This window comes from Pseudopodoces humilis, chromosome 7 (assembly GCF_049639895.1).
Source record: "Pseudopodoces humilis isolate 2021_Gansu_Grassland_sample_001 chromosome 7, ASM4963989v1, whole genome shotgun sequence".
Taxonomy (NCBI): Eukaryota; Metazoa; Chordata; class Aves; order Passeriformes; family Paridae; genus Pseudopodoces; species Pseudopodoces humilis.
Window position 1 is genome coordinate 4,840,907 of NC_142206.1, and position 26,250 is coordinate 4,867,156.

Below are 26,250 nucleotides of genomic sequence, written 5' to 3' on the forward strand. Positions count from 1 at the left end.
GCTTCCCTGTGGAGAAAACACCCCCCAGGTAGACAGGCAGTAGACACACATGTGCCTGTTGGTGCACTCAGCTGTGCAGGTACCTGTACCACAAAGTGCTGCCCTGGGAATTAAGGGGGACCACTGGGCACACTTGTGCTTTCATCGCATTTTATTTAACATGTTATTTTTCAATTATATTTAAGTGGAGAAGTTCCAATGTGTTCCAGATTTGCCCAGCACAGAGGGAACACAGGAAAAACTGTGTTTCAATGCCAAACTAAGAACCTGCACCAACTTTTTCAAGGCAATTAAATAAACCAAAGATTCATTTCTCTTCTCTAATGAGAGGTAGGGAGGTCCTGGTAGGAGGAAGCACTGGCAGATCTCCTTGCAGCACCTACTTTAGATCCATCTCAAGGGAGATGAGGAGACTGCTGTAATCCACATGGTGGAGGATCCAGTCAGGCAAAGGCAAAGCCTCCCAAAGCCAGTCGGGGCCAGGACGGAAGGGAGAGGGCTCCAGATGAGATTTTCACAGTCTCTGTATTATCCAAATCTTTGGAAGGGGATTGGGAATAGACAAATGCTGTCACAGTATCAAAATGTCAATGAAAAATGAGTCTGCTAGTGATGAGAGTGCTGTTGGCACAGGACAGACCGCTCCTGCCAGTCGCCGATCCATTCGGCCCCGCATGTCCATGAACGGCTGCGGAGGTAGAGCACTCACACAGTGACCTTCTCCATGACATTGTCCGGGACGTGCACCTCACTCCCTTGCACTGTCACCGTGGCTGACTGGCCACAGATGTGCTGGTGGTCCTTCCAGTCCTGCCAGGGGAGAGCAGAGGGAAAGGCTGTGAGCAGAATGGGCTCTTGGAGAAGGGCCCTCACTGTGTGAGAAGAGCTCTCTCTCCACAAACCAGACCAACAATGAAGGGCAAAGGAGCCACGCACTGGATCACTACAAGAGGTGGAATTGGACTAAGCAGAATGCTGCCATCTCCACAAAAACCACAATCCATGGTATCAGTGTCAGTCAGGTGGAAAATTTACTAAAACTGACTCAGAACCTTAAATTAAAGCCTCTCCTGAAAGGCAGCTCTCGACACTGAGCACTCCCGAGGGACAGCTGTGCCAGGATCTTAGTTCAGCTAGGACAGGAACAGATTCCTCCTGGAACTGACTGAATTCAGGACAGCTGATTCAGCCTGAACCTGGCCACCCAGCAGAGCTGTAACTGGCTAAACTGAACCATCCTTCTCTCCAAGCAGGGGCCAATGGTTGCTGTAAGGAACTGGTCTGAAACATGACACACAGCAGCTTCCAGGTGTACTTCCCACCTCTTCCCACCTCCCAAGTTCACAATTGTAGAGTCTGTCCCACTGCATCACCTACAGCATCACAAATAATGGAAAGGAGAACTATGTCCTCAGTGGCATGGCAGGAACAGCAGGGAAGGAAGTAAGCAGCTCACCAGGAAGCTGCAGGAAGGGGCTGTAAAAGTGCTCCAAGCTCCCCACAGTTCCATGCTTCATTTCTATTGTTACTTGGATTTTTTGGATCACCTTTGGGAAGGTGTATGCAAATCTGGGGATCTCCTCTACCCTTTTAACCCTGTCCTGACTTGCACACCTGTCCCATCACTACAGCCTTGCTGGTGATCCCACTGGCAGGGTGGGTTTGGAGTGCTTGGCCCATGCAAGGTTCTGCTCTGACTGCCTGGCTCTGCTGCCTGTTCCTCCCTCCATGCTGACACCCATCAGGCTGCCTGAGCAGCCTGGCTGTCCCCAGGGTCACACAACCCTCTCCAGGGTACTGAATCCCAGGTCACAAGCTGATACCTTCCGCTGGCAGAACGTAGAGCAGTAGTTGACTTTGTGGCATCCCGTGCACTCATTGGTGGCCTCCCGTCCACAGTTGACGCAGGATTGCTGTGGGAAGGGATGGAGAGGGATATGTCACACAGTGACAAACCAGGGCCGAGGTGTCACCGAGGTGCAACAGAGGTGCTGTGACCAGCTGGAACACCAAAGCAATGGGAAAGCTCCCGTTTCCCAAAACAGCACACCAACCCACAACAAACAGGCCCAGTGGCCTCACCCTCAGAGACCCACTCTCCTTACTCTGTAGCAGGGATCACTTTGGAAAATGAAATGCACCTCTGTTTCTCCTTCTGTTGGGCAGAAAGCCCTCCAAAACACTCAGTGTGGACACTGAGTGGTCATGGAAATCCATCCCCACCACCCCATGGAAACCTCCCTCCAGATAGGTCAGGTATCCATCAGTCAGGTAACAACAGGAGTTGGGTGTATCCCACCCAGACACGTCAGGCTGTGCACAGGCTGTTGACACACAAGCTCTGAGTTTATCCCATATTTAAAGGTTTAAAGGCAGATTTCATTGGTGGTTTTGTTTGGTTTATAATCCTGTGTATGTCCAAGAGAAGGTCTGAGGAAGGACAACAGACTAAGAGTACAGATAGGACCCTTCAGGTATTTTCTCCTAGTTTTAGAGAGGAAAAAGGGATCTGCTCCTACGGGATATGATCCTTGGTCCTTTCCTGGTCATGACTACATAAGGAGTGCACCAAGAGGGAAACAGGAGTCAAATTAAGAAGACAGGAGCAAGGACTTAAATCCAGAAGCAAGGTGAGATGGGATACACAGGTGAAAAATCACACCTGCTTTTTAAGGGATGTTTTTGTGTCTATCGCTTTCATCTTATCTTGTTGACATCAATTAACATAACCTGTATATTTAGGTGGAAACATCATTGAACTGCCACTAAAATAAGCACTTCACAGAGCATTCCACTTCCAGCTCATTAAACTCCTGACAAATCATTAGCACGTCAGCAGCAGTGACAGGAAGCGTTGCTGGGCTGTATCGTGGGCTCTTTAGTTCCTCCAGGCTCCTTCTCTCTTTGAGCACAACCACACCAAAAATCAGTGCTCTGATTAACACCCCCTCTCACACCTTTCCATGTACCTGCAGTGAACAGCTGGTGAGACTGAACTGTGTTTGTGCTCCTGATGTGTAGCTGTGGATTTGGGACACCAAAAATGGCTTAAAGCTTCGATCTGGAACTTGCAAAGCCTGCCCTGAGGGGACATTTGACTGGGGCTGTTTGTAAACTGTACAGTTACTGGAAAATGTGGAAAATACACAAGGTGTGGTTGTACCTGGAGATCTGAAAGGGAACTGAGCAACATAGCTCTAAGGGATTCAGTCATGGGTCCAGAACTAACTCCCATTCCAAAAGCCAGAGGAAATTGTAGAGTTATGAAAACCAGCTCACAGGACAGAAAGGAAGCAAGTTCTCTTCCTGTCACAGCTCTGTAACACCAGCTCACCAGAGCTGCAGCACCACCACTCAGTGGTGAGGGAGACTGATGAACCTGGCCAGGTGACAGTAAAGGAGTATAGAAAACTGGAATGCTTGGGAAAGGGGAAACTGCTTGGAGCACTGGCCCTACTATGAAGGGCTCAGATTCCTTGCCAGAAGGCCAGACACAGAGCACAGGATTCCACAGCAATGGCAAAACCCTCTGTGTCTTTAATGAGACAAAGACCAAAAGGCTCTTCACAACACAAACCACCCCCAGCCTACCTTGATGATGATTTCTGTCTTCCCATCCACATCCTCTGTTTGTTGGAATAACTGGCTTTGGTATTGCTGCAAGGAAAACACACCAGACATGTCATTTCCCAGCTGGAGCATAACGTGAGGGGTTGGAAAGGGTGCTAGGATAGAGGGTCCCCATGCTGAGCTGTGTCTGCCCAACCTGACAATGCAGTTGCAAGAGGACAGGGTGGCCCCTCATTTCTCCCTTCTAGGAGAGGAACACTGTCACCTGATGTGGTGACAGGGCAAGGAGCCTGTGAGAAAATGGCCTGAGGTGACAAACTGCCAGTCTAGTACAGCATTTCCTCCAAGCCCAGCTCCCCACTCCATCCACACACTTGTCCTTAAAATGGGGGGTTTAACTGCAACCCCCCTGTACACAGGAACTGGGAAATTTGCACAGGAAACACAAGGAAAATGCCAAGGTAACAGGGCCAAGTGGCACATTCCGGGGCCAAATTTTGGGTAAAGTCCATGGTCCTAATCCACTGAGAGGTAAAGGAGTCTGGAGGGAAGGTAAAGCCCAACAAAAAGGATTAGGAGGGAAAAAAGCCTGAACAAAATTAACACACCTTAGACTTTAGGAGCAGCACTAACCACAATTACTCCTCTTTGCAATGGAAGAGTGAGAGGGCTTTAGAACACATTGTGACTCCATCACTCCTCTGGAGGTGATGTTCACAGCCCGCTTTGGCTGCCTGGCAGAATCACGTCACACCAGTTCAAGCCCAACCAGATGCTGCTGTACCTATTGCAGCAGCAACATGCTCAGCAATGGGGGACAGGAGTCCCAAACCAATGAAATACAAACCCAATCCTAAATTAATTATGTGCTAACCCTGGATTAAATGTATTTGGAACAGTTAAAAAGTCCAAAAAGAGCTGAACCCCTTCCTCCAGGCCAAGCAGGTTCATCGAGGAGTTGACTCAACACATAAGGAGATTAAAGGCTTAACTTACAAGTGTATGACCTGAGAGCACAATATTTGTTCTCCTGTGAAACCATAACCTTCAAAACCTTGATACTACCATGACAGAAATTAAGTTTAAAAACTCCAGGTAGATGGAGGTGGAGGCAGGGAAACCTCTTGCTCTGGCCTGCCAGGGGTGTGATTTGGTTTTTCCCTATTTGACAAGGCAACTCCAGCCATGCACAAACCATGGAGAAAGAAAAGGTGTGATACGAGAGGAGCAAGCCAGACACATTCAGATCTCTCACAGAAACAGCTCCACAAAACCCATAACATCCAATTCCCCATAGTATCACTGCTAGTTTGGAGTACACAAGCCACTGTTTGCTGACAAGAGACATATTTCTTAACTGTCCAACCCTTTTTAGATTAATTTCATACTCGCCAGCCCCGAATTGGTTTAATCTTTCTAAAAATACATTCAGATGCCCCAGCTGTTTGCTGATTTAATTTTCCACCTTGCTTTCAAATGAGCAGGGCTCCAGAAGCATCCCTGCTTTACAGAAGGCTATTCCAATTAAAAAATTTGTGGGATTTCAACACTGATTCTCTTCAACTTATACAGAAAATCCATTTAACACATTTCCTGAATCTCTTTATTATCCCCCAGCAATTCTGGCACAGAATTTGGTGAGTATGTGTAATATCCCCATCCAAAAGTTTATCTGATATAAACAATGGATTAATGCACACTCAAAAAAATTACATTGTCCAAGCACACCATCACACGTCAGTTCTGCCTTTAATCTCCTCATTTTGGCTGATCTGCAAATGTCAAATATCTATTGCAAGAGACACCCAGCCTTTGTTTCCCCACTCACCCTAAATTCCTAAATGCTTTCCCTTACTAAAAAATGCAGTAAAGCCAACATGGAGATATTAACCAAGGGATTCGATACTCAGACACAACTTAATTATTAATGATACTCAAGAACTGTTTTTTAACAGCCACATGAAATTCCACCAGAGAAGTTGTAGTAAACTCATCCCACACAGAATGCTGCAATTCAGAAAAACCTTATAAATGTCTCCATACTTCCATTTTTTGTAATATCATGACACATTTTGGAAGTTCATATAAACATGGAGCTGGAGGGCATGTGGTTTGTTTTCCTTTTGGGATATCATTCCCCAGGACTTCTAAGTTACACAAATGTAACCTTACTCAGAGGATATAACACTTTGCAAACTTGCACATGAGCTCTCTGGGAAAGAAGTGTTATTTTCATCTGAGGCACAGTGAGGCCAAAGACTTACCCAGGGGAACCAAAATGACTTCTGGGAAAGATGGAAACAAAATTTGAAGGAGATCCTCAGTCTTGAAATTTGCCCCACAAACCATGACCCTTAAACAAATTTACAGAGATTAAGACGTACAAAGACAGCAACTGAGTGCATGTCAGAACTGCCAAATTACTAAATTACATGCCAAAAAACCTCCCTGCTGATGAAGCTTTAGCTCCAGAACTTGGACCAGTTCTTCAGAAGGGATAAGGATGTCCCCAGCCCCTGAAACAGGCTGAGATAACATGAGTAGGGAGGCAGAGTGCAAACCCCTCGCATCAGACACACTTCAGAGTTGTGTGAGTCCCACACACATCGACACTGACCAGCACAGAGCACAGCTCCAGATATTTAAAGCTGAGGCAACCTAACTGCTGCCCTATAGGAACAGGACAGCTCCTTTGTGATATTTAACGACTCTAAAGCTCATTAAATAATAAATTTAGTACCAAAACACACTATAGTGACTGATGAGTAACATGCATGGCACTAAGTTTGTGTATCCAGTTGGGAACCAGCCTGTTTTTATCAGATCTCTACAATACAGCTCTGTACTAAGTCACTCTTCCAGGAAAAGCTGAGTCTGCAGCTGTTATCATCTCATCTGTGGTCCAGCCTCACTCTGCAGCTCCCACACAACGACACCCCCAGGAAAAGCTTCCCCCCCTGTTTGCTCACCCTTGGAAGTTCTGTCAGTGGAACAAAGAAAGTGGTGATTAAGCACCGATTTCCTTTGTATTAAACTGGTTAAGAAAAAATCCCCAACCTGAAGGGCAGGAAGACCCCTCTATGTGCCTCTCATATACCTTAACTGCCCAAAAAGCCATGGGACCACACACATACTCAGAGTGGGAAAGAGACTCATGTTACAATCACTAGGAAACTGGGAAAGGCCCTTTAACCAACACAAAACCAGAGAGCAAATTCTTTGACCTTTAGTGTAATTGCTTCCCTGTATCCAGAAACACAGAGTTTTGTCCAAATACAGATTTCACAAGCAGGAATTCATTCAGAGATAGATAGTTGTGATACTGCCTGGATTGTTCCAGCAGCTAGCACAGCTTAGAATTGTCTGGATGATAAAAAATACCACCATGAGCATATGGTTTCACCACATTGCACAAGTGTGGAGGTCCCCATTACACACTGAGAATGGTGAGACACAAGTGGTGTAACTGGGGATGCAGTAGTTCCTGGGAAAGGGGTTTTCCCTGGAAACAATCATGTGCTCATCCTTCCCATGTCAAGTCAGCTTTGATCCATATGCAGGAGGGATTTTAACTCCCATTCCCAGGACAAGAAGTAACTAGGAGAACATCAAAGAGAGCTGGTTTTGGATCAGAGGGTGTAGAGAAGGGACTGAACAACCATTCCAGAAACCACTGTGAGGATAAACAGAAGGGAAGAGGCACACAGACTGGAAAAAGAGTAGAGTGAAGTTAAACAAAAGCAGCTGTTTATCTCTGAACTGTGCCAAAGCTTCCAGTGTTTCAGTGTCCCACACTGTGCAGCTTTCCAGCAGTAGCCAGCCCAAATCTGGGCAGCAGCACTGGCACCTGTTCCGCAGAAAGGAAGCAGGGAAGGATTAGACTCCCAACATATCACACACCTGCACATCAAGGATGCAGCGTACAGAAGAGTTTAGCAGAGCCAACATGGCAAAGAATATCAAAGAGGCTGCAAGGACTGTCCTAGGGGTCCTCAGCTTCCAGCAAAGTCTTCCCATACCTCTCTTCCAGGCCTGTTGCTGCACACTCCTGCCTATGGATTCAGTGGAAAGCTGACGTTAGCACAGTGCTGATGGCACCAGGAGGAATGTGGTGTTTGGGAAGGGAGTTCAGCAGCTACCGGCAGCAACACCAGTTCCAACACTGCCCCCCACCTCTCTCTCCCCAGTCCACACCAGTAGCTGTGGATCTCTGGGAGAGGAGAGCACATTCAGTATGGAGCCATACTTGGGTGCATGCATGAGGTGGTGGTCAGAAGGACCTGAGACCCCTACCATGTATAAGTTACACAAAAGAGCAGGGAGAAGAGGGCAGTCCTTGTGGATAATCCCTGGCCACAAGAGAGAGAAGATGGGAAGCAGTCAGAGCTCCTATGAGGCCAGGCAGCCTGCCAATCCTACCACAGGAGTTGTGTGAGTCAGCTTTGCTTGCACAGATCTCAGCAAGGTACCTCTAAACTTTACTGCTTATCTTCCCGAGAGAGATCAATTTGATTTTCATTTATGCCTCACACACGAGGTGAAGGATTCCTGTAAGTACTGTACATGTACTGGCAACCCTGTTCCTAGGAAGGCTTCCCCTGACAGCCAGTCAGGACAGAAAAAGCCTCCATGATAAGGCTGTGAGCGACCTGCCCTACTTGCTGGTGGGGCAAATACCCGGATACCCACGAAGAATGCCCGGGAAATCGGGCTGTGGAAGGAGCCTTAGCACATAAAAGCCGCTGGGACAAAACAGTGAGCCATTTTGCTTTGGGTTTCTTGGAGGCATCAAGGGCTCACTCGGAGGGTCACCTTGGTCCTTCTTCCCCCACACCTCTCACTTTCCCTCTCTGTGGTCCTGCTTCCCTGCCCCTACCTGCTTTGCCCTGCTTCACTGTTTCCACAAACACCTTGTGCTCCGCTGCCTCCCCGAGGGAGGGGGCGCTGCCAGCTGCCTCCACCGTGTTTCCCAGGCGCAGCTGCACCCGCCTGCACCCAGCCTCAACCCCCATCGCCGCTGTGTTTCTGCACTGCCCTCCCCACCAACCTGCCACAGCACCAGCCCGCAGCGACCGGCGCAGCCAAGGCTGCAGCTGCCGCTCACAAGGGCCGCACAAGGCGGCTCGCAGCCACCGCTGCCCGTGGAAGGTTGTGCCCAACCACTCAAAAGCAGCGGGGGCTCGCCATGGCTTGCAGCTCGCACCTCCACCTGCTCAGCTGGCGCTGACAGAGCGCCGGAGTTCCTGTGGTAACGCTATCCCTGCCTTCTGTTTCTTTCTCCATCCTCTGCTCTCTTTTCTATTCTCCTTCAGTAGGACACTTACCCTTCTCTATATTCGGATTGTAATATGTCACATTTGCACTTTATTTTCATCTCAGAAATCTATCAAAAAGAATCCTCCCCGACTCCCTCTTTTACACTGGGACAGAACGCTTCCCCATAAATTCTGGGATAAGCTGTTCCACATATCCCATTGAAAGGCTTCAACAGCCCAACTCACCTGACAGCAGCCACTGCACAGCTGAACACTCACCAGCTTTCTCAGACTAGGATTCAGTGCCCACATCCCATAAATTTATGGACAGCTGATGGGAGAGCTCAGGATCGTGACACCAAGCAGTCTCACAGCTCCTGGAATCCCAGAGCACTTTATTCCTTTCCCCATGATACAAATAATTTGGGAAGATTTCTCTTGCTAACATTGCTTTAAAGGCTTGGAGAAACTATTTCCAGTATCACTGCTCCAGCCAGGAACTACTCGGCTCCACCACTCAGCCCCAAAGGTGCCCATGGCTGAGCCCCCTCGCCCCCGTGGCACAGTTACCTCTTTCCTCTCCACATCAGCCTGGATCTTGGCCTGTGTGACAGCGGCCTCACGGAAGGAGGAGCTGGCCTGCTTGGCCTGCTCAATCAGGGTCTTCAGCTGCTGGGCTGTGCTGAGCAGGGAATTGACCATCTCCTCCAGGTAGAGCCAGCTCCGCTGCTCCGTCACCTCCAGCCCGTTCACCACCGACGGCGACATGGCTTTGGTGGGCGTCGCAGGGGGCACTGCCAGGGCAGGCAGAGAGGTCAACACTGGACATAGGGAACAAAAGAGAAAACACAGACAGAAAACAGATCATTCCTTCTGCAACATCAAGTGCAGGTCTGTGCAGAACAAGCCCATGGGCACTGGCAAACCCACCGGACAAGAATGCCTCCTCTTGACCTGGATGACTCTGTGAAGAGTTTAACACCTCCCAGCACTGCTGTGGAGAAGCACCATGATGCAGTGAAAGAAGCATTCCCAGGAACAATTGCACCACTGCCAACAACGTTCCCCTCAGCCATGGCTAGGTAAGGTTAGAGTAAGTCACACAGTGACCCAATACTTTACAGAAACATCCTGATGTTCCTACCCAGATGTCAACGCTCAAGTTGAAAACCACAAAAACTCAGGTACTGATCCACATCACTCTCTCTGTGCTTCCTGAATTCTGACCTCTACATAACCCTGGCCAGGCACTGGACTCAACCTGAGATAGTCACCATTACCCTCAAGTGAGTGTATTCCAAAGGTGGACTTCCCAAAACCATGGGTTGGGAAGCCCTTTAATAACCCAGCAGTTACTGTGTCACTGAACCAGCTACTTTTCACATTAGGTTTGAATGTACACTGGGAAATCAAGGTAGGACAAAATTAAATCCAGACCCAGGAATTCCACCATACACAGTGTAAGCTCAGCTTAGGTAACATTCCAGGAAGAAGTGTTATCTGAATTTACTTTTCCAAAATGTAACTCTAGCAATAAATACTCACCATCCGCCATAAAATTCAGTCCAAGATTTTCACATCTACCAACACTGACCTCGACACTCCTCACTGAATTCTTTACTAGTAAAAAGAAGGTAATACCAGCTTCAGGGTTGTGCAGACTTCTTACCTCAAAATACCCTTAATTAAAACAGTAATTTTAGTGAATTTGCAAATGAGTGGCATGTAACTATTTGCGCTTAGACATGAGTATGAGATAAACCAGTTTTTTTTATCAGTGTCTGTTTGCACAAGGGCCTTTCCCACTCTCCATTTCCAGAACAATATTTATCCCTGCATGGCATTTGATAACGTATCAGACAGGAATTACTTCCGATTCCTCATTTTGGCACAAGTACATCAGGCAAGAGAAAGTATTCACTGGTGAAAAAACAATCAATGTTTAATTAGTAACATCAAGATCTGACTAGGTCTTAAACTCAAGAAGATCTGACTCTGGAGACCAGGAACATCCTGTGCTGCTCCAAATAAATAAATAAAGGTCATACAGAGGGGATTGAAAACTGACACCAAAACCTGCCCACAAGTACCCCCAGCATGCACCACTGGAGCCATAAAGCCATGTGAGGATGTCTAGAAAAGCTTCTATGACGTGATTTTGATGGGGTTTGTTCTCCTCAGATCAAACACTAAATAAATGTTCAGCCACAGTGCCCAAAGAGGACCAAAATCCAGAAGCAAGCAGTTTAGGACAGGCAGGGAATGCAAGACGACTCATGATGCAGAATCACAGCAGCTGCCTCTGGCAGAATAAACAAATCAAAGTTCTCAATAAAGAGCAAAAAACTTCCCACAGAGGGGAAACTGGCTTGCTTAAATCTTAGCATCTGTAAAACTCTACACAAAATAGAGCAAAGTTTAATTTTCTGCTCTAATCTTTACCTTTGCTGAGAAAGATGGGAGGAAATTGAAGCACAGTGAGCAAACGTACCGATTTTGGGATGAGACGTTGGCAGTGCAGCCTCAGGGAAAGGTGAGATCTGGCAGTTGTCCTGGTAACTGGGATAGTGAGGCTCTGGATGAGACACCCGGCAAGGCTGCTGGACGTTGGTGTCCTGAACTGCAGGAGAACAAGGGCCTTGGGAATCACTAACACACCTGGCAGGTGTTTCTTACACTGCATTCATCCCTATTTTTTTACATTTTATACAAGTTCCTACACTCTGGTAATTCCCAAGGGTTGAAAATGTGAAACAGCAGCAGGATCTCACACAGTCAGCAGGCAAGGAATCCTGATCCTGGCTCCACCATGCTCTGCTTTCACCTTTAGAGCCACAGGTTCCTTGGTTTCATCCCACACAGTGAAATATCCATGATCATCACGGGGCTCCAAACTCTGGTTTTCAGTGCAGGATCATTTCCCCAGGAGAGCTCACAACCCAAAGCATGACTCAAACTGAGAGAACTGAAATGTATGTCATGCATTTATATTTTGTTTGATTTATCCCGGAATTTTTCACTCTGTTTAAACCCTCACCTAGTTTGGGCTTTTTTTGTAGTATTTTAGGTTAAATGAGGAGTAAAAAAAAAAAAAATTACAGAGATGAACATAAATCCCAGGAACTCAGCAGAGGTGAACGTTAGCAGCTCTCAAGGGCAAAGCTTCCCCTTTGGTGCAACTGCTAAGATCTCAAACTGCTGAAATGATTTCACAGAAAGGACAGCGCCTTATGTGGTGTCTCCCTTGAGAAATAAATCCTTTCTGTTGCATTCAAAATGTTCCTTCGTACAGCAGTGGGCATCCAACCCTCTTTTACTCCTCCCCATGGCTGTCGAGGAGACACCTGAGCTCTTACCAGTGGCTCCAGTGAAAACATCCCCTTGTGCCGGGCTCTCTGAGATGATGGCCGTGGCCTCCACGGTGGATGCCCGGTCGAAGGTCAGCGCCCCGGAGGTCGTGATCTGTCCAGAGGGAGTCACGGTGACTGGAAACATTAAAGCACTTTCATAGTTAACTGTCAGTGCAGAGGACAAGCCTGTCCAGCTGTTGATTTCCCTGTGCTGCACCATACAAGCCCAGAAGACTCACTGATCAGCAGCCTGGGATAACCCAGTTTGGATCACACCTGTGACCAGTGCAGCTGGAAAGGGAATAAAAGCCCCAGAGGGCTTCAGAAGGCTCTGCTGTCCTTCCAAGGCTCTGGGGGCACAAGGCCAAAACATTAATTTACAACTTAATACCTCCCAAATCACCACCTTTCCAGTTACTTTATAAACTGTAACTTAACACCTCCCATTAAGATTCAGTGAGGCCACACACCCCATCAACTTCTGGCTGCTTTATGACAATTTTAGCAAGAGTGATTGTTGCTACTTAAACCAATGTAACAACCTGTGGATTACAGCTGATTCCATGATAGCTGGACAATTTTAGCTGTTTACCTACATGAGGTGATAGAATATGCTCAGCCAATGCAAGGAACAAGGCACAAAATCCTTCTGGATAATTATACCTGAGTGGCTTCAGAATGTTTAAAACCCATTTTAAAGAAGATTATTTAACTGGTACTATTAATTGCTGATGGGTTGATTCTGTAGCACACAATAATTAAATCCTAGAATACAGTAGCTACAGATTCCTGGCTGGTGAAGTATGTGGCCACCGAAACAAGTTCTCTCTTCCAGTGCCAGCATGAGAGAATGAGCAGCCTCACAGCACTTCACATAACAAACCAGTACAGATTAAACCTATTTGGGGACTAAAAAAAAACAAAGCCATAAAACAACTCTGCAGAATCCTTGTGTGTTTCTCCTCCTACTGTTGCTGATGATCTAATCAAAAGCTTACTTTTTTTCTTCTTTTTTTAGATTTCTGTTGCTTCCTCCTCACTCCCTTTGTACTGTTACCGTGCAGATTATGCCAGTGTGCAGAGAGCAGGACACATGGATGTGACTGGGGATGTGTGAGCTGGATCAGCTTGCAAATTAATTCCTGTTCTCACACAGATGATTTGCCAATCAAACCAGTAAGTAACAAAGTGTGTGCTGAATGTTGGAGAGGGATGTGCAGATCAAAGCAACACCTTCTGCCTCCTTCATTAACGACTTTCAGGCTGGGGGTTTCACTCCAGCTGCTTACAGACTTTTTTCTACATATTGCAAGGAATAACACAAATCTTACTCCATCTTCTAAGGGACACAGAGAAGCTCAGGGGATGGAATGGGGATTTCTGTCAGAGAAGAGAAGGGCCAGCCTCCCCCACAACTTAATTCCAACAGGAAATTTCCAACAGGAAAGTTTGTTACTTGCAAAAAAATTACCTGAAATCCACTATGGATCCAGGCCAGGACCCCATAATTTTCTCCCACTTAGTCTGGTACAGGGGGAAATATAATCATAGACTATAACCATAGAATCCTGAAATACTTGGACTTGGAAGGGACCTTAAAGTCATCTCCTTCCACTGCCCTGTCATGGGCAGGGGCACCTTCTACTAAACAAGGTTGCTCCAAGCCCCATCCAACCTGGCCTTGAACACTTCCAGGCATAGGACATAATCCAAGCCTCTCTCAGCACAAAATATGAAGCCTACTGTTCATAGCACAAAAATGTCATGATGCTTAAACCTGAGTTTCCTGGAGGTCTAGAGCTGCACTTTTTCCTATTCAACTTGTGTCCTGATGTGGCAACGCTGTGCTACTTTCTATAAAATAGGAAGTGACGCTGAGCCAATAAAACTATCCACTCAAAAGCATGTGACCAAAAAAAAGGACATTTTTCTCAACTGGATATCTCCAAGGGGCCACTAACAGACATAAAACACCTAGCAGGGCAACTCTCCAAAGAAAGGAAGCAATTTTTACGAGGAGAAAAGAACCTACACGTCGTTGCAGCAGTGGCTGGAAGCAGAGTGATGTTTTTGGAGCAATTCTTCTTCACTGGAGTTGCAGGTATTTCATTTTCTTTTTTCCGCCTTTTGTATGGCACAAAGAGTCGTATAGGGCCACTCTGGGTAGAAAAACACCAGAAAGAAAATGAAAAGAAAAAAGGAAAAGGCATTAGCTGAGGGATCTCTTTGGAGACTTTGGGTTTACTTTCATCTTTCCAAGAACAGCAGCACAGATCCCCATGGATGATATGTGGTTTGCAATGACAGACCAAAGCTTAAAAGACTTAAAAGTTTTCCAAACAAAAAAAACTTTTAAAAAAAAAATGTTAAACTCAGCTCCCTCCAGCTGAAGAGGCACAAATTCAACCTCTTTCCACTATTATTCAAGGAGTAGAACTGGGTAGATAATGAGCTGCTGGCCAAGGTGGTGGAAGAATAGAGAAAAAGAGGGAAGAGAAGAGAGGAAGAAATTCCAGGCTAGAAAACAAGCACATCAGTCAGTTCATAGCAGAAAAGGAAGGCAAAGCACCAGGTCAAGTTAAGTCTTCTGCTTCTACTTCAGGACTTAAACCTCATTTTTGAAACAAACTAGCAAAAAATCAAACCCCAAATCAACTAACCAAAAACCCCAAGCAGTTTCAAAATTAAAATATTGATCCATCATAAGATTATGATGTTACTTCTTTACAAAAATATTTTTCCAATTCAAAACATTGTGAAATTCGAGTCAAAATCATAACATTAACATCCCCAAAAGGCATTTTGCATAGATATATTAATTAGAAAAGGAGAAAAAAAAAAAAAAAAAAAGAAGAAAAAAACAGTAAGTATGATCTAGCTTTACTGAGGCTGTTCTGCAATAATGCCAGCAGTTCCTTATCTCCTTTCTTCATGGGGCAGGGACAAAGCACTTGTCTTGAAGTACTCATGTGTCAAGGCACTCAGTTCCCAGGACATGTGTGACCTGCTCACCCAAGGGCTGTGGCAGCTTGTCTGGTTAATTTGTCCAACAAAAATAAAGTAATGGATGTAAAGCCTCCCACTCACCAGTGTCATGTCATCACAGCAAGCGGCACAAGTACACGAGGCAGCATGGGGATTTAAAATCCCATCCTGGAATCAGAAGTGACCAGTTCAGTATGAGAGTCACCAAAATCATCCAAAGCACACCTTGATCCTGCCAAAAAATGTGGATGGCTCCTGGAGTGGTACCCATTCCCTCCTGGATGCTGTACAGTAACAGAGAAGTCAGTTTCCCACACTAGAGCAATGGGGTGAGAGGGTCAAAGGAGAGAAAAGGAAAACCAAACTTTTCCACACCCAAAGGCCAGGATGTATGAATCTGAGACTTGATTTCTGCCCACACAGAAATCAACTGTGGCCTAGTGGCAATGCCAAGTTCTCCAGGAGACTCAAATAAAGGACCCAAATAATGAATGGTGAAAGTGAAGAAGAAGTGGCAGGCAAAGACATTGAAGGAGATCAGGTTACTGAATTACAGCATCATGGGTGAGAACTCAATTCCTGCAGCACAGCTCAGGGCTAGGCTTCACCCTGCAGAAACTCTTTCCAGTATAAGCAAGATTCCCAGTGTGCTATTTGAATTTGAGACACATCACAAACAATTCCCCTACATCACTGATCCTCAGCCAAACTGAGCATCCTGGTGCCATCAGCACCTGGTTCCAGCTGCCCCTTCCTGCAGAAAGGAGGGAGCAAACTGAACCTTACATGGATAAGGCACTGCAGGGGCCGCCCGGCGTAGCGGATGCTCCTCTTCCAGTCCTTGCTGCTGGCTCGCCCCGCCATGGCTTCAAACTCTGTGGGGCTGTACCAGTTGTCCCCTTGCTTAATGCACCTGCCACGGCCTCCTGAAGTAAAGCACCAAAACACACTGTTAGTCCAGGTTAAGGGGAATTTTGCCACTTCTCTAAAGAAGAAAATATAGAAATTGCTGGACAAACTAGCAGGTAATCTGTAAGAACCATTATGCCCATTGGCTGCTTCTCATTGCTCTGGGGTAACTACGTCCATTTATTATTATGGTTGTGACAATGACTGGGCATGGTCAGAGCTCCAACTCGGGGTCTTAAAAATTCACTTCTCCACAAAAAAAGAAAATTCTTTATTGGATAAATACCACAAATTTAAGTCTTTTCTCGAGTTGCACTTAAATTTCTTATCCTTTTTGTGTTGAAGAAAACTTTTTGTCCACAAAGCAAGCACTCCGCTGGGCAGCCAGGCTGCTGGCACTTTCTGCTGCTGCTTCCCCACAGGGATAAAAGACAAGAGGAGGAGCTCAGGAACTCCATGAAGAGACAAACTCTCTATCTGCATTCCAGCAGGGACTCTTCAGAGCTTTGCAAAAACACAAGTCTACTCATGAGACAAAAAATCACTAGAGGAGTCGGCCTGAGGAGACTCAATCACTGAGGAGACTCAATGCCTGGCAGCCTGGATGTCCACAGGTTTAAGAAAAAGCTAAAAAGCCTCTGAATAAAAAGCAAAACAAAAGGGAACAATAAAAATCAAAAAGGCACCAGACTGGCTTAGAAACTCTCTTCTTTTTTTTTCTCTCATGATCAGCCCTTAAGAACAGCCTGATTAAAAGAAGAGTACAGAAGAAGTTGTGCCACCCCTCAGCCCGGGTGGCAGTTACCTGAGCCCAGCCTGTTCTTGTACAGAATGCCACTGATATTCCGGCACCGCACCGGCAGCTCGTTCTCGTACACAGATGGGTCCCAGTTGTACTTGGTTCCACTCTTCCCCTGGACAGCTGTCAAAGGGGTAGGAGGAGACTGTGGTCCTTGGAGAAAAGAGAAAAGCAAGGTGACAGCAACCGAAAGGCAGAGTGGTGCTCCTCCCCATGCTCGGCTGGGTGAGATGCCAGGGGGTTGACTGGAGCAGCTGGAACTGCCCCACATTGGAGCAGCACAAAAAACTCAACCTGAACAAACTGAGAAGGGCTGATAATTAAGCATAGAGGACCTGAGGAAACAGGCTCTAACAGGGAATAAATGCTGAGATTGTGAACTGATCCTTACACAACCTGTAAGCCGTGGTGTAAGGAGCTGGCTGGAGATTTCCCCTTTGCAGAGCACATCCTGTGGACAGTTTTAGAGCACTGAAGGTTTGCTCTGCCATCTCGTGGGCAGCAAGGAAACTGGCAGGCAGCCCCAAACAAAACCTCAGCGACACTAAAGTGTCAGTCAGTGGCCTGAATCGACAAGAAAATGTGTTCCAGAACCCCTGGAAAGAACACGCACAGAACTGGGAGACTTGGATTTTTATTAACCATGTTAAAATGATCCGTGTGCCCTTGGGGGTAGGATGGGTGTAGAAAGCCCAGTAGCAGGGCAAGATTTTTCAAACAGCTTATTTTTGAGGGAAAGAATGAGGAAATTAAACACATTTCTGATCAGAAAAAAAAAAAAAAATTAAAAAAGCATTCTTTCATTCCCAAGAAATACACAAAATTCTGTGTGAGGACTCGGTATCTTAAAGGTCTTTTCCAACCTGAACAACTTTATGGTTTTAAGAGAGGGCAAACCATCCTCATAAAATTTTGCACATATTTTTAGATTCCAGAAAGACAAGTAGAGTGGAGTAGAAGCCATCCCTCTGGAAGAGGGACCCACCATAAGTAGACTGTCTAATACCTGGTGTGAGAGGTGCTGAAGGCCCCTTGATCCCAGTGGTTTCAACGATGCTGCCATCCGTGTGCACCACTATCAGAGTGGCTTTTTCAGGGTTCAAGCTGTCCCCAATTTGGAGGGCTGTTCTCCCAGACTACAGAATAAATAAAGAGTTTAAATTGAGTAGAATACTTCAACACAAATAGATTTCAGTAACCCACAGGTACCCCAAAATTCCTATCAGTATGGTATTTATTAGGTTAATTTTTGAGTTTTCAGACAAGCAAATTCAAAGATTTCATGTTTCAGGCCACCACTTCTGTTACAGAATGAGTATGTGGGGGTGGAAAGGTAAAAAAATGGGAATAAAACCCCCCCAGCTAATGGGGTTTGTGGCTTAAAGCCTGGATATTACAATGAAAACAAGCCTTTGACCTTACTACGGATCTTCATTTACACTGAGAAACTTTGTCAAATGCCCTCAAATGAAAGGACAGACTTACCAACACGTGTCCTGAAATTGAAGCTGCATTGGCCACAGATGTGGTGAAAACATTGTCTGCAGAGGCCCCCACGTTGGCTACTGTCACTGTGGTGACTTCTGGAATGTAAAACAGGGTTAATTTAATGTTCTGCTGCATGCACAGAGCCTGATGAACAGCTGAATAGCAACAACAAAACAATCCTTCTTCCTTTCTATTCAAAATTAATTTTATTTTTAATGGCACCTCTAAGTTATTATGAACACTATCATTCTGATTTCTATTAATCTTTGGGTTCAACAGGCTTTAACCTCCTTGAAACCAGGGCAGTCACTATCAGCATGTGATGAACTAAGGAATAAAGTAGTATTGCACCTGTACTAGGGATACTCCAAGCTGTGGTGCTTTATTTAAATAGGGACGACTGGCAAACATCAGGATAGATTGAACAACAGACTCTGCCCCTGTCATGTACTAACTGATGGTGCCATGGCCTGTGCACTTTGTCCACTAAAGAACTGCCCAGACGTACAGCCCAGCGTTTCTGTGGTGTACAGCATTTGGTCTGGCTCAAATCTTTGGGTTTCCACGTGGGACGAGGCTGAAAGAACAAGAGGCGCTCGGACAGACAGCCGGGGCGATGGGCTCTGGACTCTGTAGCACCGCAGCTCGGCTGCACGACCCTGCTGCGTGACTGGGGGCGTTTGGTTACGGGGACACGGGGCCGTGCCTCAGGCGCACCGAGCGGCTCCTGCTCTTTACTGAGTGTGAAGGGGCGGAGTGTGGGATTCGGTGAGGGGGTGGGAGCGCTCCCAGAAGGAGCTCGCTGTCCCAGCCCGAGGCTCGGGGGCTGTGTGGGGGCCGGAGCCCGGGCTGGTGGAGCCCCGGGCGGGCTGAGGGAGCGCTGCCCGCCCTGACCTGCGAAGGCAGCGGCGGCAGCGGCCTCGTCGGCGCTTGGCATTGGAGGCGCTCCCATCTCGATGTGCTCGGCGTCTGCCGCCATCACCGTTACCGCCTCCTCCTCCTCCTCGGGCTCCGCCTCCCTCTCCGCTGCCCGTGGCGGCTCCTGCTGCTGCCCGGGTCCCGCGGGCAAGCCGAGCTGTCCGGCGGCCGAGTCGCGGTCGCTGTGCTCCATGCGCGGGGCCGGGGGTGGCCGAGCCCGCCCCGCCGCCCCCCCGGGCGCGCCTGAGGGGGGTCCTGCGGGCGGGGGGGACCGGCGAGCCGAGCGCCGCCGAGCCTGCCCGAGCGCTGACGAGCGTGTTCGGGGCCTTCCGACCGACTTCCGATGAGGCCCGAAGCGGCCCGAACCGTTCGGGCCCCGTGCGAAGGCGACAGGCTCGCGCGCTCCCTGCCGGCTGTCCAATGGGGCGCGGCCGAGTCCGCGCGGCGCGGCGCGAAGCGGTACCTGACGGATCGGGTGAGACCCGAGCCCGCCCGAACGCGGCCGAGTCCCCGAGCGGTGCGGCCCGGCGAGGCGAAGAGTCCCGAGCGCGCTCGAGCCGTTTCCGATCTCTGCCGAAGGCGATAGCGAGTAGCGCCGATGTGTGCCGAGTCCTCTCCGATTGCACACGAGCTCCGCTCGCCGGCCCGAACGGAGACGCCCGAATGGACAGCGCCCGAATCCGCCCGAAAGCGACCGAACCGGGCCGAACGCTCCGATCGCGCCCGAAGGCGGGTGGGCGGGGCGAGTGGCCGCGCGCGGGCTGCCGGGACGGCGGAGGACCGGCGGGCGGGGGTGTCAAGATGGCGGTGCCGAGCCGAGGTGAGCCGTGTCGCGATAGCAACACGACAGCGACACGACAGTCCTTTCCGGGGCACCGGGGGGATGTCTCCCACCGTGCTAGAGGTGACGTCTCGCGGGGGGACACGACTAGAGCGAGGCGGGGCCGAGGTCGAGCCCGGCCCCGTTGGCATATCGCGACAACCCCGAGAAGCTGAGGCAAATCCCGGTGGCGCCGTGAGCAGGGGCCTGGCGCATGTGCGGATTGAGGAGCACCTCAACCCCGGGAAATCCAGATCTTTGCTTCTATTTAGGAACTGCTGGAATGAAGAGGGGAAAGAAATCATCCTTAGTGTGGCCAAAATCATTGATTTCCAAGTCTTTCGCAGAGGTCAAAGTTTTCTTCCAAAACGGTGAATTTATGTCTTGGGTAGGTAAAGGTGGCTTAGAAAATTATTGCCGAACTTGTTAAAAAAAGAATCCTAATCCCAGGTCTGTGCAGTGAGGTGCTCTGGATGATGTAAACCACAGCTGCTGCCTCTAATACAGTTTTGTGTTTAAAATGAAACCATTTTGTTAGAAAATGGGCCATGTTCCATCTCAAATCTCCATTCTCAGTGTCACTCACTCTAAAATCAACACCAGCCTGGATAGATAACCAAGATTTTGTTGGGTAAAGCACTGAAATTATATATTCAGGTGATATAGTAATTCCTCTTGACTCGGAGTCCCTCTGGCGGGGGTTCTGTGGGGTTTCAGGGTTTATCCCTGTGCCATGTCGCAGTCGCTCTGAGGGAGGCAGCACATCCTCAGGAGCAGTGGCTGCCATCCTGACCTGGAACAGCTGCAGGAGGCTCACTGCCCTCTCCTAGGAAAGAATTAAGGAAATAGTTCAAATATAAAGTTGGGGAACTGCCCTGAGGGAATTCACTCGGAGTTCCCTGTGGGAATTCCATGACTCTGACTGTGATACAATTCAGCATCAGCGGTATATCTGCAGTTTTGGATATTGAATGAACATGGAATCGTGGAATCCTGTAATGGTTTGGGTCGGAAGAGACCTTAAAGGCCATCCAGTCCCACCCCCTGCCATGGGCAGGGACACTTTTCACTGTCCCAGGTTGCTACAAGCCCTGTCCAGCCTGGCCTTGGACACTTCCAGGGATCCAGGGGCAGCCACAGCTTCTCTGGGCACCCTGTGCCAGGACCTCACACCCTCCCAGGGAAGAATTTCTTCCCAATATCAAAGCCATTTCCCCCTTGTCACTTAGGAGTGACAGGATGAGTGTTGGGAGCCCCCAGTCCCTGTACAGAGAGGAGAGGATCAGGTCCAGGAGACATTTTGGATCACGGACACATGAATCACTTAAAATCATGTGCCTGTTCCCACTGTGTTCCCAAACTGGACACCTTAATTAGCTCCCTGGAGGTAGGGGGACTTGGGCCTAAATGCATAAAACTGAGGTGAAGAGGGCACTGACCCTGCAATCCAGGGATGAGAATGGTGTTGTGACAATGAGAAGCTGTCCCTGAGGAGACAGATGGCCTTTCACAGGTTTTACTTTCCCTGGAACAGAAATCACTAACTGTGCAATTCCTCGTGTCTGAGAGAGACCGAGAATATTAATGTGGAATGCAAGAGGTGCTTTAATAGGTTGGTGTTATCATGGGAATTTTGCATAGGAATTTTGTGATTTTTGCAGAAAATAATAAGGAAAAAAGCGACATGTGTTGGTTGGATCATTGTAAATACTTGGTTTGATTTCTGTGGGCCATCAGAACACACTGAGGTTGGATGTGGAATGACTTTGTGAAGGGAACTGGTTTGGAGGGATGACATTTGGAGGGATGGTATTTAGAGGCGACTGGGAGCCCTGTGTTCTCCACAAACATTCTCACAATTTACAAGCAAATGGATCCCGTGTTCACCTCCTTCCTGCATAGTTAGAGGGGATGAAGTGTCATCTGCTAGGAAAGGACAGGATGAACAAGTTCTGGATAATGTCTGTGCACTCCTTCAGGCTTTGAAAGAGCCTAAAGTTCCTCACTGAAAGGGGCTTTTCCCAGTAGGGATTTTCCCCAGATTATTTGAGCCTTCATCTAGTTGAAAAGGTTATTAATAGAACATGAAGACCATGATCTTGAAAACAATAAATGTTCCTGGGAGATGAAAAAAGAGATTCCTCCCAGAATTAGATACCATTGTTAGAATGTTTCTGGATTTAGACTTATTTTCTTCTCTTTATTTTCTCCTTCTCCATGGAAAGGAAGAACATCAGAGATTGTATCCTTTCTGTACCACTGCTCCCACCATGCAAGAATCTTGGAAAAGACTACCTCAAGTGGATTGCTGTCTTCTGCCCAGTAACTCTGCACAGTGCTGGGTTTGTACTCCTAAATGTTCCGTCAGTGTCATCCCCAGGAAGCACAACTGGGACCTTATGGCTTCCAAAGGAAGGTGTTTTGTGTGGGTTTAGCTGATGGGCTCCTGCAGAAACCCCTTTAGCCCCTCTGCAGTCATGACTTAACCCATTTTCTTAGGAAAGGAGGTTAAAAATTGTATTTATGGACTGGTGTACACACCCCCTGCATGACAGCTCACAGACAGCTGACACAGCTGACAAGGGGTAGTAAAAGCAGCTCTCAGTAGTAACTTCCTCCTCTCTTATGGTAAGTCACCCCACCTTTACTCCTGCTGAGATCCAAGTAAACTCCTAGGAGGAGACACCCTTGGCTCTGGAGATTTCCATGCTTAGAACCTATCTAGTAATTTTTTGCTCCACCTTCCTTCAACTGGAAAAACCCCAAAACCTGGTTCTGTATTAATAAAATGAGCTGCTCTGGGAACTGGAATCCATCCACGGCGTGTGGGTGGGTTTAGAAACGGGATGGGCAGTTCCTGTAAAAGATGCCTGGGATGGAATCCCTGCTTGGAGATATTTGTATGATTTGAAAAGGGCTGGGGGAGAGAGGGGAGTGAATTGAGGCTGTTTCTTAGGAATTTGCATCTCAAAGCTGAGCTCAGACAGGTATGGAGCACAGCATTTCCATGCTGTGGGCAGGAACAAGGCCTGGCTGCTGCACAGAGCCACCTCTTCTCCAAACACAAGTTTGATGGAGTTTGACAACTCTCTGTCAACTTCCTTAAGGCTGACTAAGAGGTCTGGGGCAATGTACACATGCATCCCCCCCACTTCCTCAGGCTAACAGATGCCCCACTACAGACCAAATAAAATTCCTTAAGAAAGGAACTAAAGCCAAGCCCGAAACAGCAAGCTTTTATCCCAGCCTGTGGTGTTCACAGCCTCAAGTTCCTGCCTGAACCCTCCTGACAGGCCAGGCATAGCTGGACCATTCAGTATAAAGAGGGAGTGCAGTATATTTTGGGGTTACTGGGAAATGGTGATTTTATGGAATAGATCCCACCTCATCACTATGAGACATCCTTAACAACTGTTCTCAGCTGTCATCGCTTCCCTTACAGATCCTGCTTTATGTAAATGGGATTTATTACATCTTCTACTTCTTGGTGACTCTTGCAATGATTATTTACAAAAGTAAGTCGCAGGTATTGTCCCCAGAGCAAGCTGTGCTGATGCACAGCTGGGTTTTGTCCTGCTTTGTTTTCCTGCTTTATTTACTCTGCTTTATTCTCCAGGTCAAGTTTTCAGTTATCCAGATGATCTTTTGGCTCCTGATCTTGCCGTGCTTTTTCTTATGGCCATTCTGGAAGTGCCTCGATTGTACTTGGGTAGGTCATGTTATCAGAGCAAATGGAATGTAATCTGTAAACATGAATCATTTGGAAAGGGAGTCTGTCAGTTGAGCAGATATTTGGAGACCCCCACACCTTTCCTTTCACTCGTGATGACACCTGCAAGCACCAACACATTCCTTTCACTAAGACAGAAGGGTGGGAAGTGCCTCCTGACCTTGTCCAGACCTTGCTAAAACTTCTTCAAGTCCAATTTTTAAAAAACCTGAAGCACTCCTAAAATCTGCTCAATGCTCTCAAGACATTTATTCAGGGAAGGGCCCCTGACTAGCTTTAGGGTTGGATTTATTCCAATGCCTTTAAGCTCTCTGTGTATTTGCTTGGAGCCTGATCCATGAATAAAGAAGTGGGTTTCAACTCTAATGTAGTTAAACACCAAAATCTACTGAGCTGGGCTTGGAAATAAGCTGCAAGAAAGAGAAGGACAGCTTCTCTACAATGACAGTCATCTGAAACAGGAATAGATTAGCAGGGAATAAGACTTGAAAGTGAGGATTGGAATCCAGGAGACCACCAAGGTCACCCTGTTGAACGCAGAGCTGGGTGGCTCAGGGAGAGTTTGATGGTTGAAATTGAATGTTCAGAAGGATGCAGCTTCAGAAGTGATTCTCTGTGGTAAGAAGAGGTGCCCTGGCTGTCTCTATCAACTGATGAACTTATTTAGATTAACTTTGGTTAGTTTTCCTGTTTTGAAATAGATTGTCCCTTGGTGTTGGGCTTTCTGTTTGCTGGAAGAGCCTCGATTCAGGCTGGGATTTCAACATATTCTGAGCTTTTTTAGGACTCTAGAAAGAGCAAAGTCTGAACCAGAGCCTTTTTTGAGCAGGAATATTCTCGAGTTACAGCTTGAGCTCTTGTCAGAACAAATTGGACTTTTGGTTTCTGTTTCCTTGTAGGTTTCAAGGGTAACCTGACAGAAGCAGAGGCACCGCTGGGGCTGAGCCTGGGGCTCACGGTGGGCAGCGTGGTGCTGTGTGTGTACCTGCTGCTGTGGCAGACCTACGTGCTGTGGGCAGATGTGCTCCTCAACGCGCTGCTGCTCTCGGCCTACGGACTCGAGTCGGGGCTCAAGGTCACGGCCATCGCTGCCTTTGTCAGCTGAGCCCGGCCCCTTCCCACATGCCTGCCACACATTCCTTCTCTGAAAGAGTGGGGCTTTATTTCCACTATGGAATTCCTATGTATGTAAATACCCTGTAAAGCTTCTCTCTGTTTAAATTAGAAGTTTTGGGGACCTAGATATCCTGCCCGGGAGCTGTGTGATGCTGTCCACCATTGGCTTATTTATGGCAAAGGCAAGGGATGAATTGCAAAACACTTAACACTCTGGCATTCACCAGGGATCAGTACTAAATATCCATTCCCAGCACAGGATAGGAGCCAGTGCTGCTGGCATGGTGGGAGTTTTCATGGCACAGCAGCAACATGCAGCCCAAATGACACAGAAATGAATCAGGCCAGGGCTCACTTGTGCTTTGCCACGCACATGTCCGTGTTTGAGGGCATGGCTGCTCTGCTGCTCTCATTTGTGTTTCCAGACCTCAGTGGTAATTTCCCTGACTTTAGTAGGGCAGAACCTGATGTATCCCAGTGGGGGAGAGTAGAACTGGGTTTTGTGCATACCTGGAGAGCCAAGCCACAAGGTTTGGCAGCCAGTTCTTACACATTATTTGAGGGGATGTTTGGTTAAACAGGATGGTTCTAAAATGAACAAAACCATTCACCATTCATTCTCCCTTCTGTCCTGTTTAAAAGTCCAACAGAATATTAGCAGCTTTATTTCTGTTTGGTGTTAAATGTGCTTATTTCTGCTATTTTTCAAAAATTAGTACATTCAAGCCTTTTCTAACTGGTGCAAGTGCAGAGTTTTTTACTGTCTCAAAAATATGTTGTAATGGAAAGCTTTGGGAGTTCCTGGTGTTTTGAAGAAGCCTATTTTCTATTCAGAATTTCCTATTTTTATATTTATTTATTCATTCAAATAAATGATGTTTTGGATCTAAGGAGTGTTTGAAATGTAGAGCATCTTGTTCAGATCTCCAGCTAAGTCACCCAGAGGAAGCCTGGATGTGTGTGAAAGCCTCTTCTGATCCTGATCCTGCTTCTGTGTGTAGCCCCTTCTGCCCTGAGAAGGTCTGAGCTAATTTGCATTCACAAGGGCCTGAAAATTTGGTGCAGGCCTGTGGTACCTCAGCCATGCTGCTCTTTGCTTTCTGGTGGGGGTAGAAAGGGGCAAAAGACACACAAGTTCTGTGGAAGGGCCCAGTTTCATTCCTCAGTCATTTAGTGGTTGGATTTGATCATCAAAGAGGGCTTTTCCAACCTTAAGGATTCCAATACCTAAAGCAGGCTTACAAGAAGGCTGGAGAGGGACCTTTCCCAAGGGCATTTAGTGACAGGATGAGGGGAAGTGCTGTCAAACG

At 47.4% G+C, this 26,250-nt stretch overlaps 2 protein-coding genes across 6 annotated transcripts; one reads left to right on the top strand and one right to left on the bottom strand.

The window, feature by feature from the left end:
* Positions 1-154: 154 nt before the first annotated feature.
* Positions 155-19,858, bottom strand: DEAF1 (DEAF1 transcription factor). 2 transcript variants are annotated; one of them, XM_088057957.1, is made up of 13 exons: positions 19,738-19,858; positions 18,354-18,451; positions 17,875-18,004; positions 16,875-17,021; positions 15,947-16,086; positions 15,263-15,328; positions 14,208-14,334; positions 12,182-12,310; positions 11,317-11,445; positions 9,396-9,646; positions 3,592-3,657; positions 1,824-1,913; positions 155-810 (listed from the first exon to the last, which is right to left on the bottom strand). In XM_088057957.1, the coding sequence occupies exons 5-13, from the start codon at positions 16,022-16,024 to the stop codon at positions 706-708; spliced, it is 1,041 nt and encodes a 346-aa protein (XP_087914083.1). In that variant the 5' UTR covers positions 16,025-16,086; positions 16,875-17,021; positions 17,875-18,004; positions 18,354-18,451; positions 19,738-19,858; the 3' UTR covers positions 155-705. The 2 variants fall into 2 exon arrangements, with proteins under 2 accessions (XP_087914083.1, XP_014113321.2); XM_014257846.2 differs by lacking the exon at positions 19,738-19,858 and adding an exon at positions 19,251-19,552.
* On the top strand, positions 19,594-25,759 carry TMEM80 (transmembrane protein 80). 4 transcript variants are annotated; one of them, XM_088057959.1, is made up of 6 exons: positions 20,063-20,094; positions 20,367-20,482; positions 22,320-22,436; positions 23,537-23,609; positions 23,711-23,803; positions 24,724-25,759. In XM_088057959.1, exons 1-6 carry the CDS (start codon positions 20,076-20,078, stop codon positions 24,927-24,929), a joined length of 624 nt encoding a protein of 207 aa, XP_087914085.1. In that variant the 5' UTR covers positions 20,063-20,075; the 3' UTR covers positions 24,930-25,759. The 4 variants fall into 4 exon arrangements, with proteins under 4 accessions (XP_005529129.2, XP_087914084.1, XP_087914085.1 ...); XM_005529072.3 differs by lacking the exon at positions 20,367-20,482 and having other exon boundaries at positions 19,594-20,094; positions 22,320-22,336; positions 23,516-23,609; XM_088057958.1 differs by lacking the exon at positions 20,367-20,482 and having other exon boundaries at positions 19,873-20,094.
* The last annotated feature ends 491 nt before the right edge of the window (positions 25,760-26,250 follow it).

Coding starts and splice junctions, on each gene's coding strand:
- TMEM80 (XM_005529072.3), top strand. CDS start 19,695: ATGGGGCGCGGCCGAGTCCGCGCGGCGCGGCGCGAAGCGGTACCTGAC. Junction 23,610..23,710: donor TGCAATGATTATTTACAAAA/GTAAGTCGCAGG, acceptor TTTATTCTCCAG/GTCAAGTTTTCAGTTATCCA. Junction 23,804..24,723: donor AGTGCCTCGATTGTACTTGG/GTAGGTCATGTT, acceptor GTTTCCTTGTAG/GTTTCAAGGGTAACCTGACA.
- DEAF1 (XM_014257846.2), bottom strand. CDS start 19,467: ATGGAGCACAGCGACCGCGACTCGGCCGCCGGACAGCTCGGCTTGCCC. Junction 18,005..18,353: donor CAATTTCAGGACACGTGTTG/GTAAGTCTGTCC, acceptor TTTATTCTGTAG/TCTGGGAGAACAGCCCTCCA. Junction 9,647..11,316: donor AACGTCTCATCCCAAAATCG/GTACGTTTGCTC, acceptor CCCTATGTCCAG/TGTTGACCTCTCTGCCTGCC.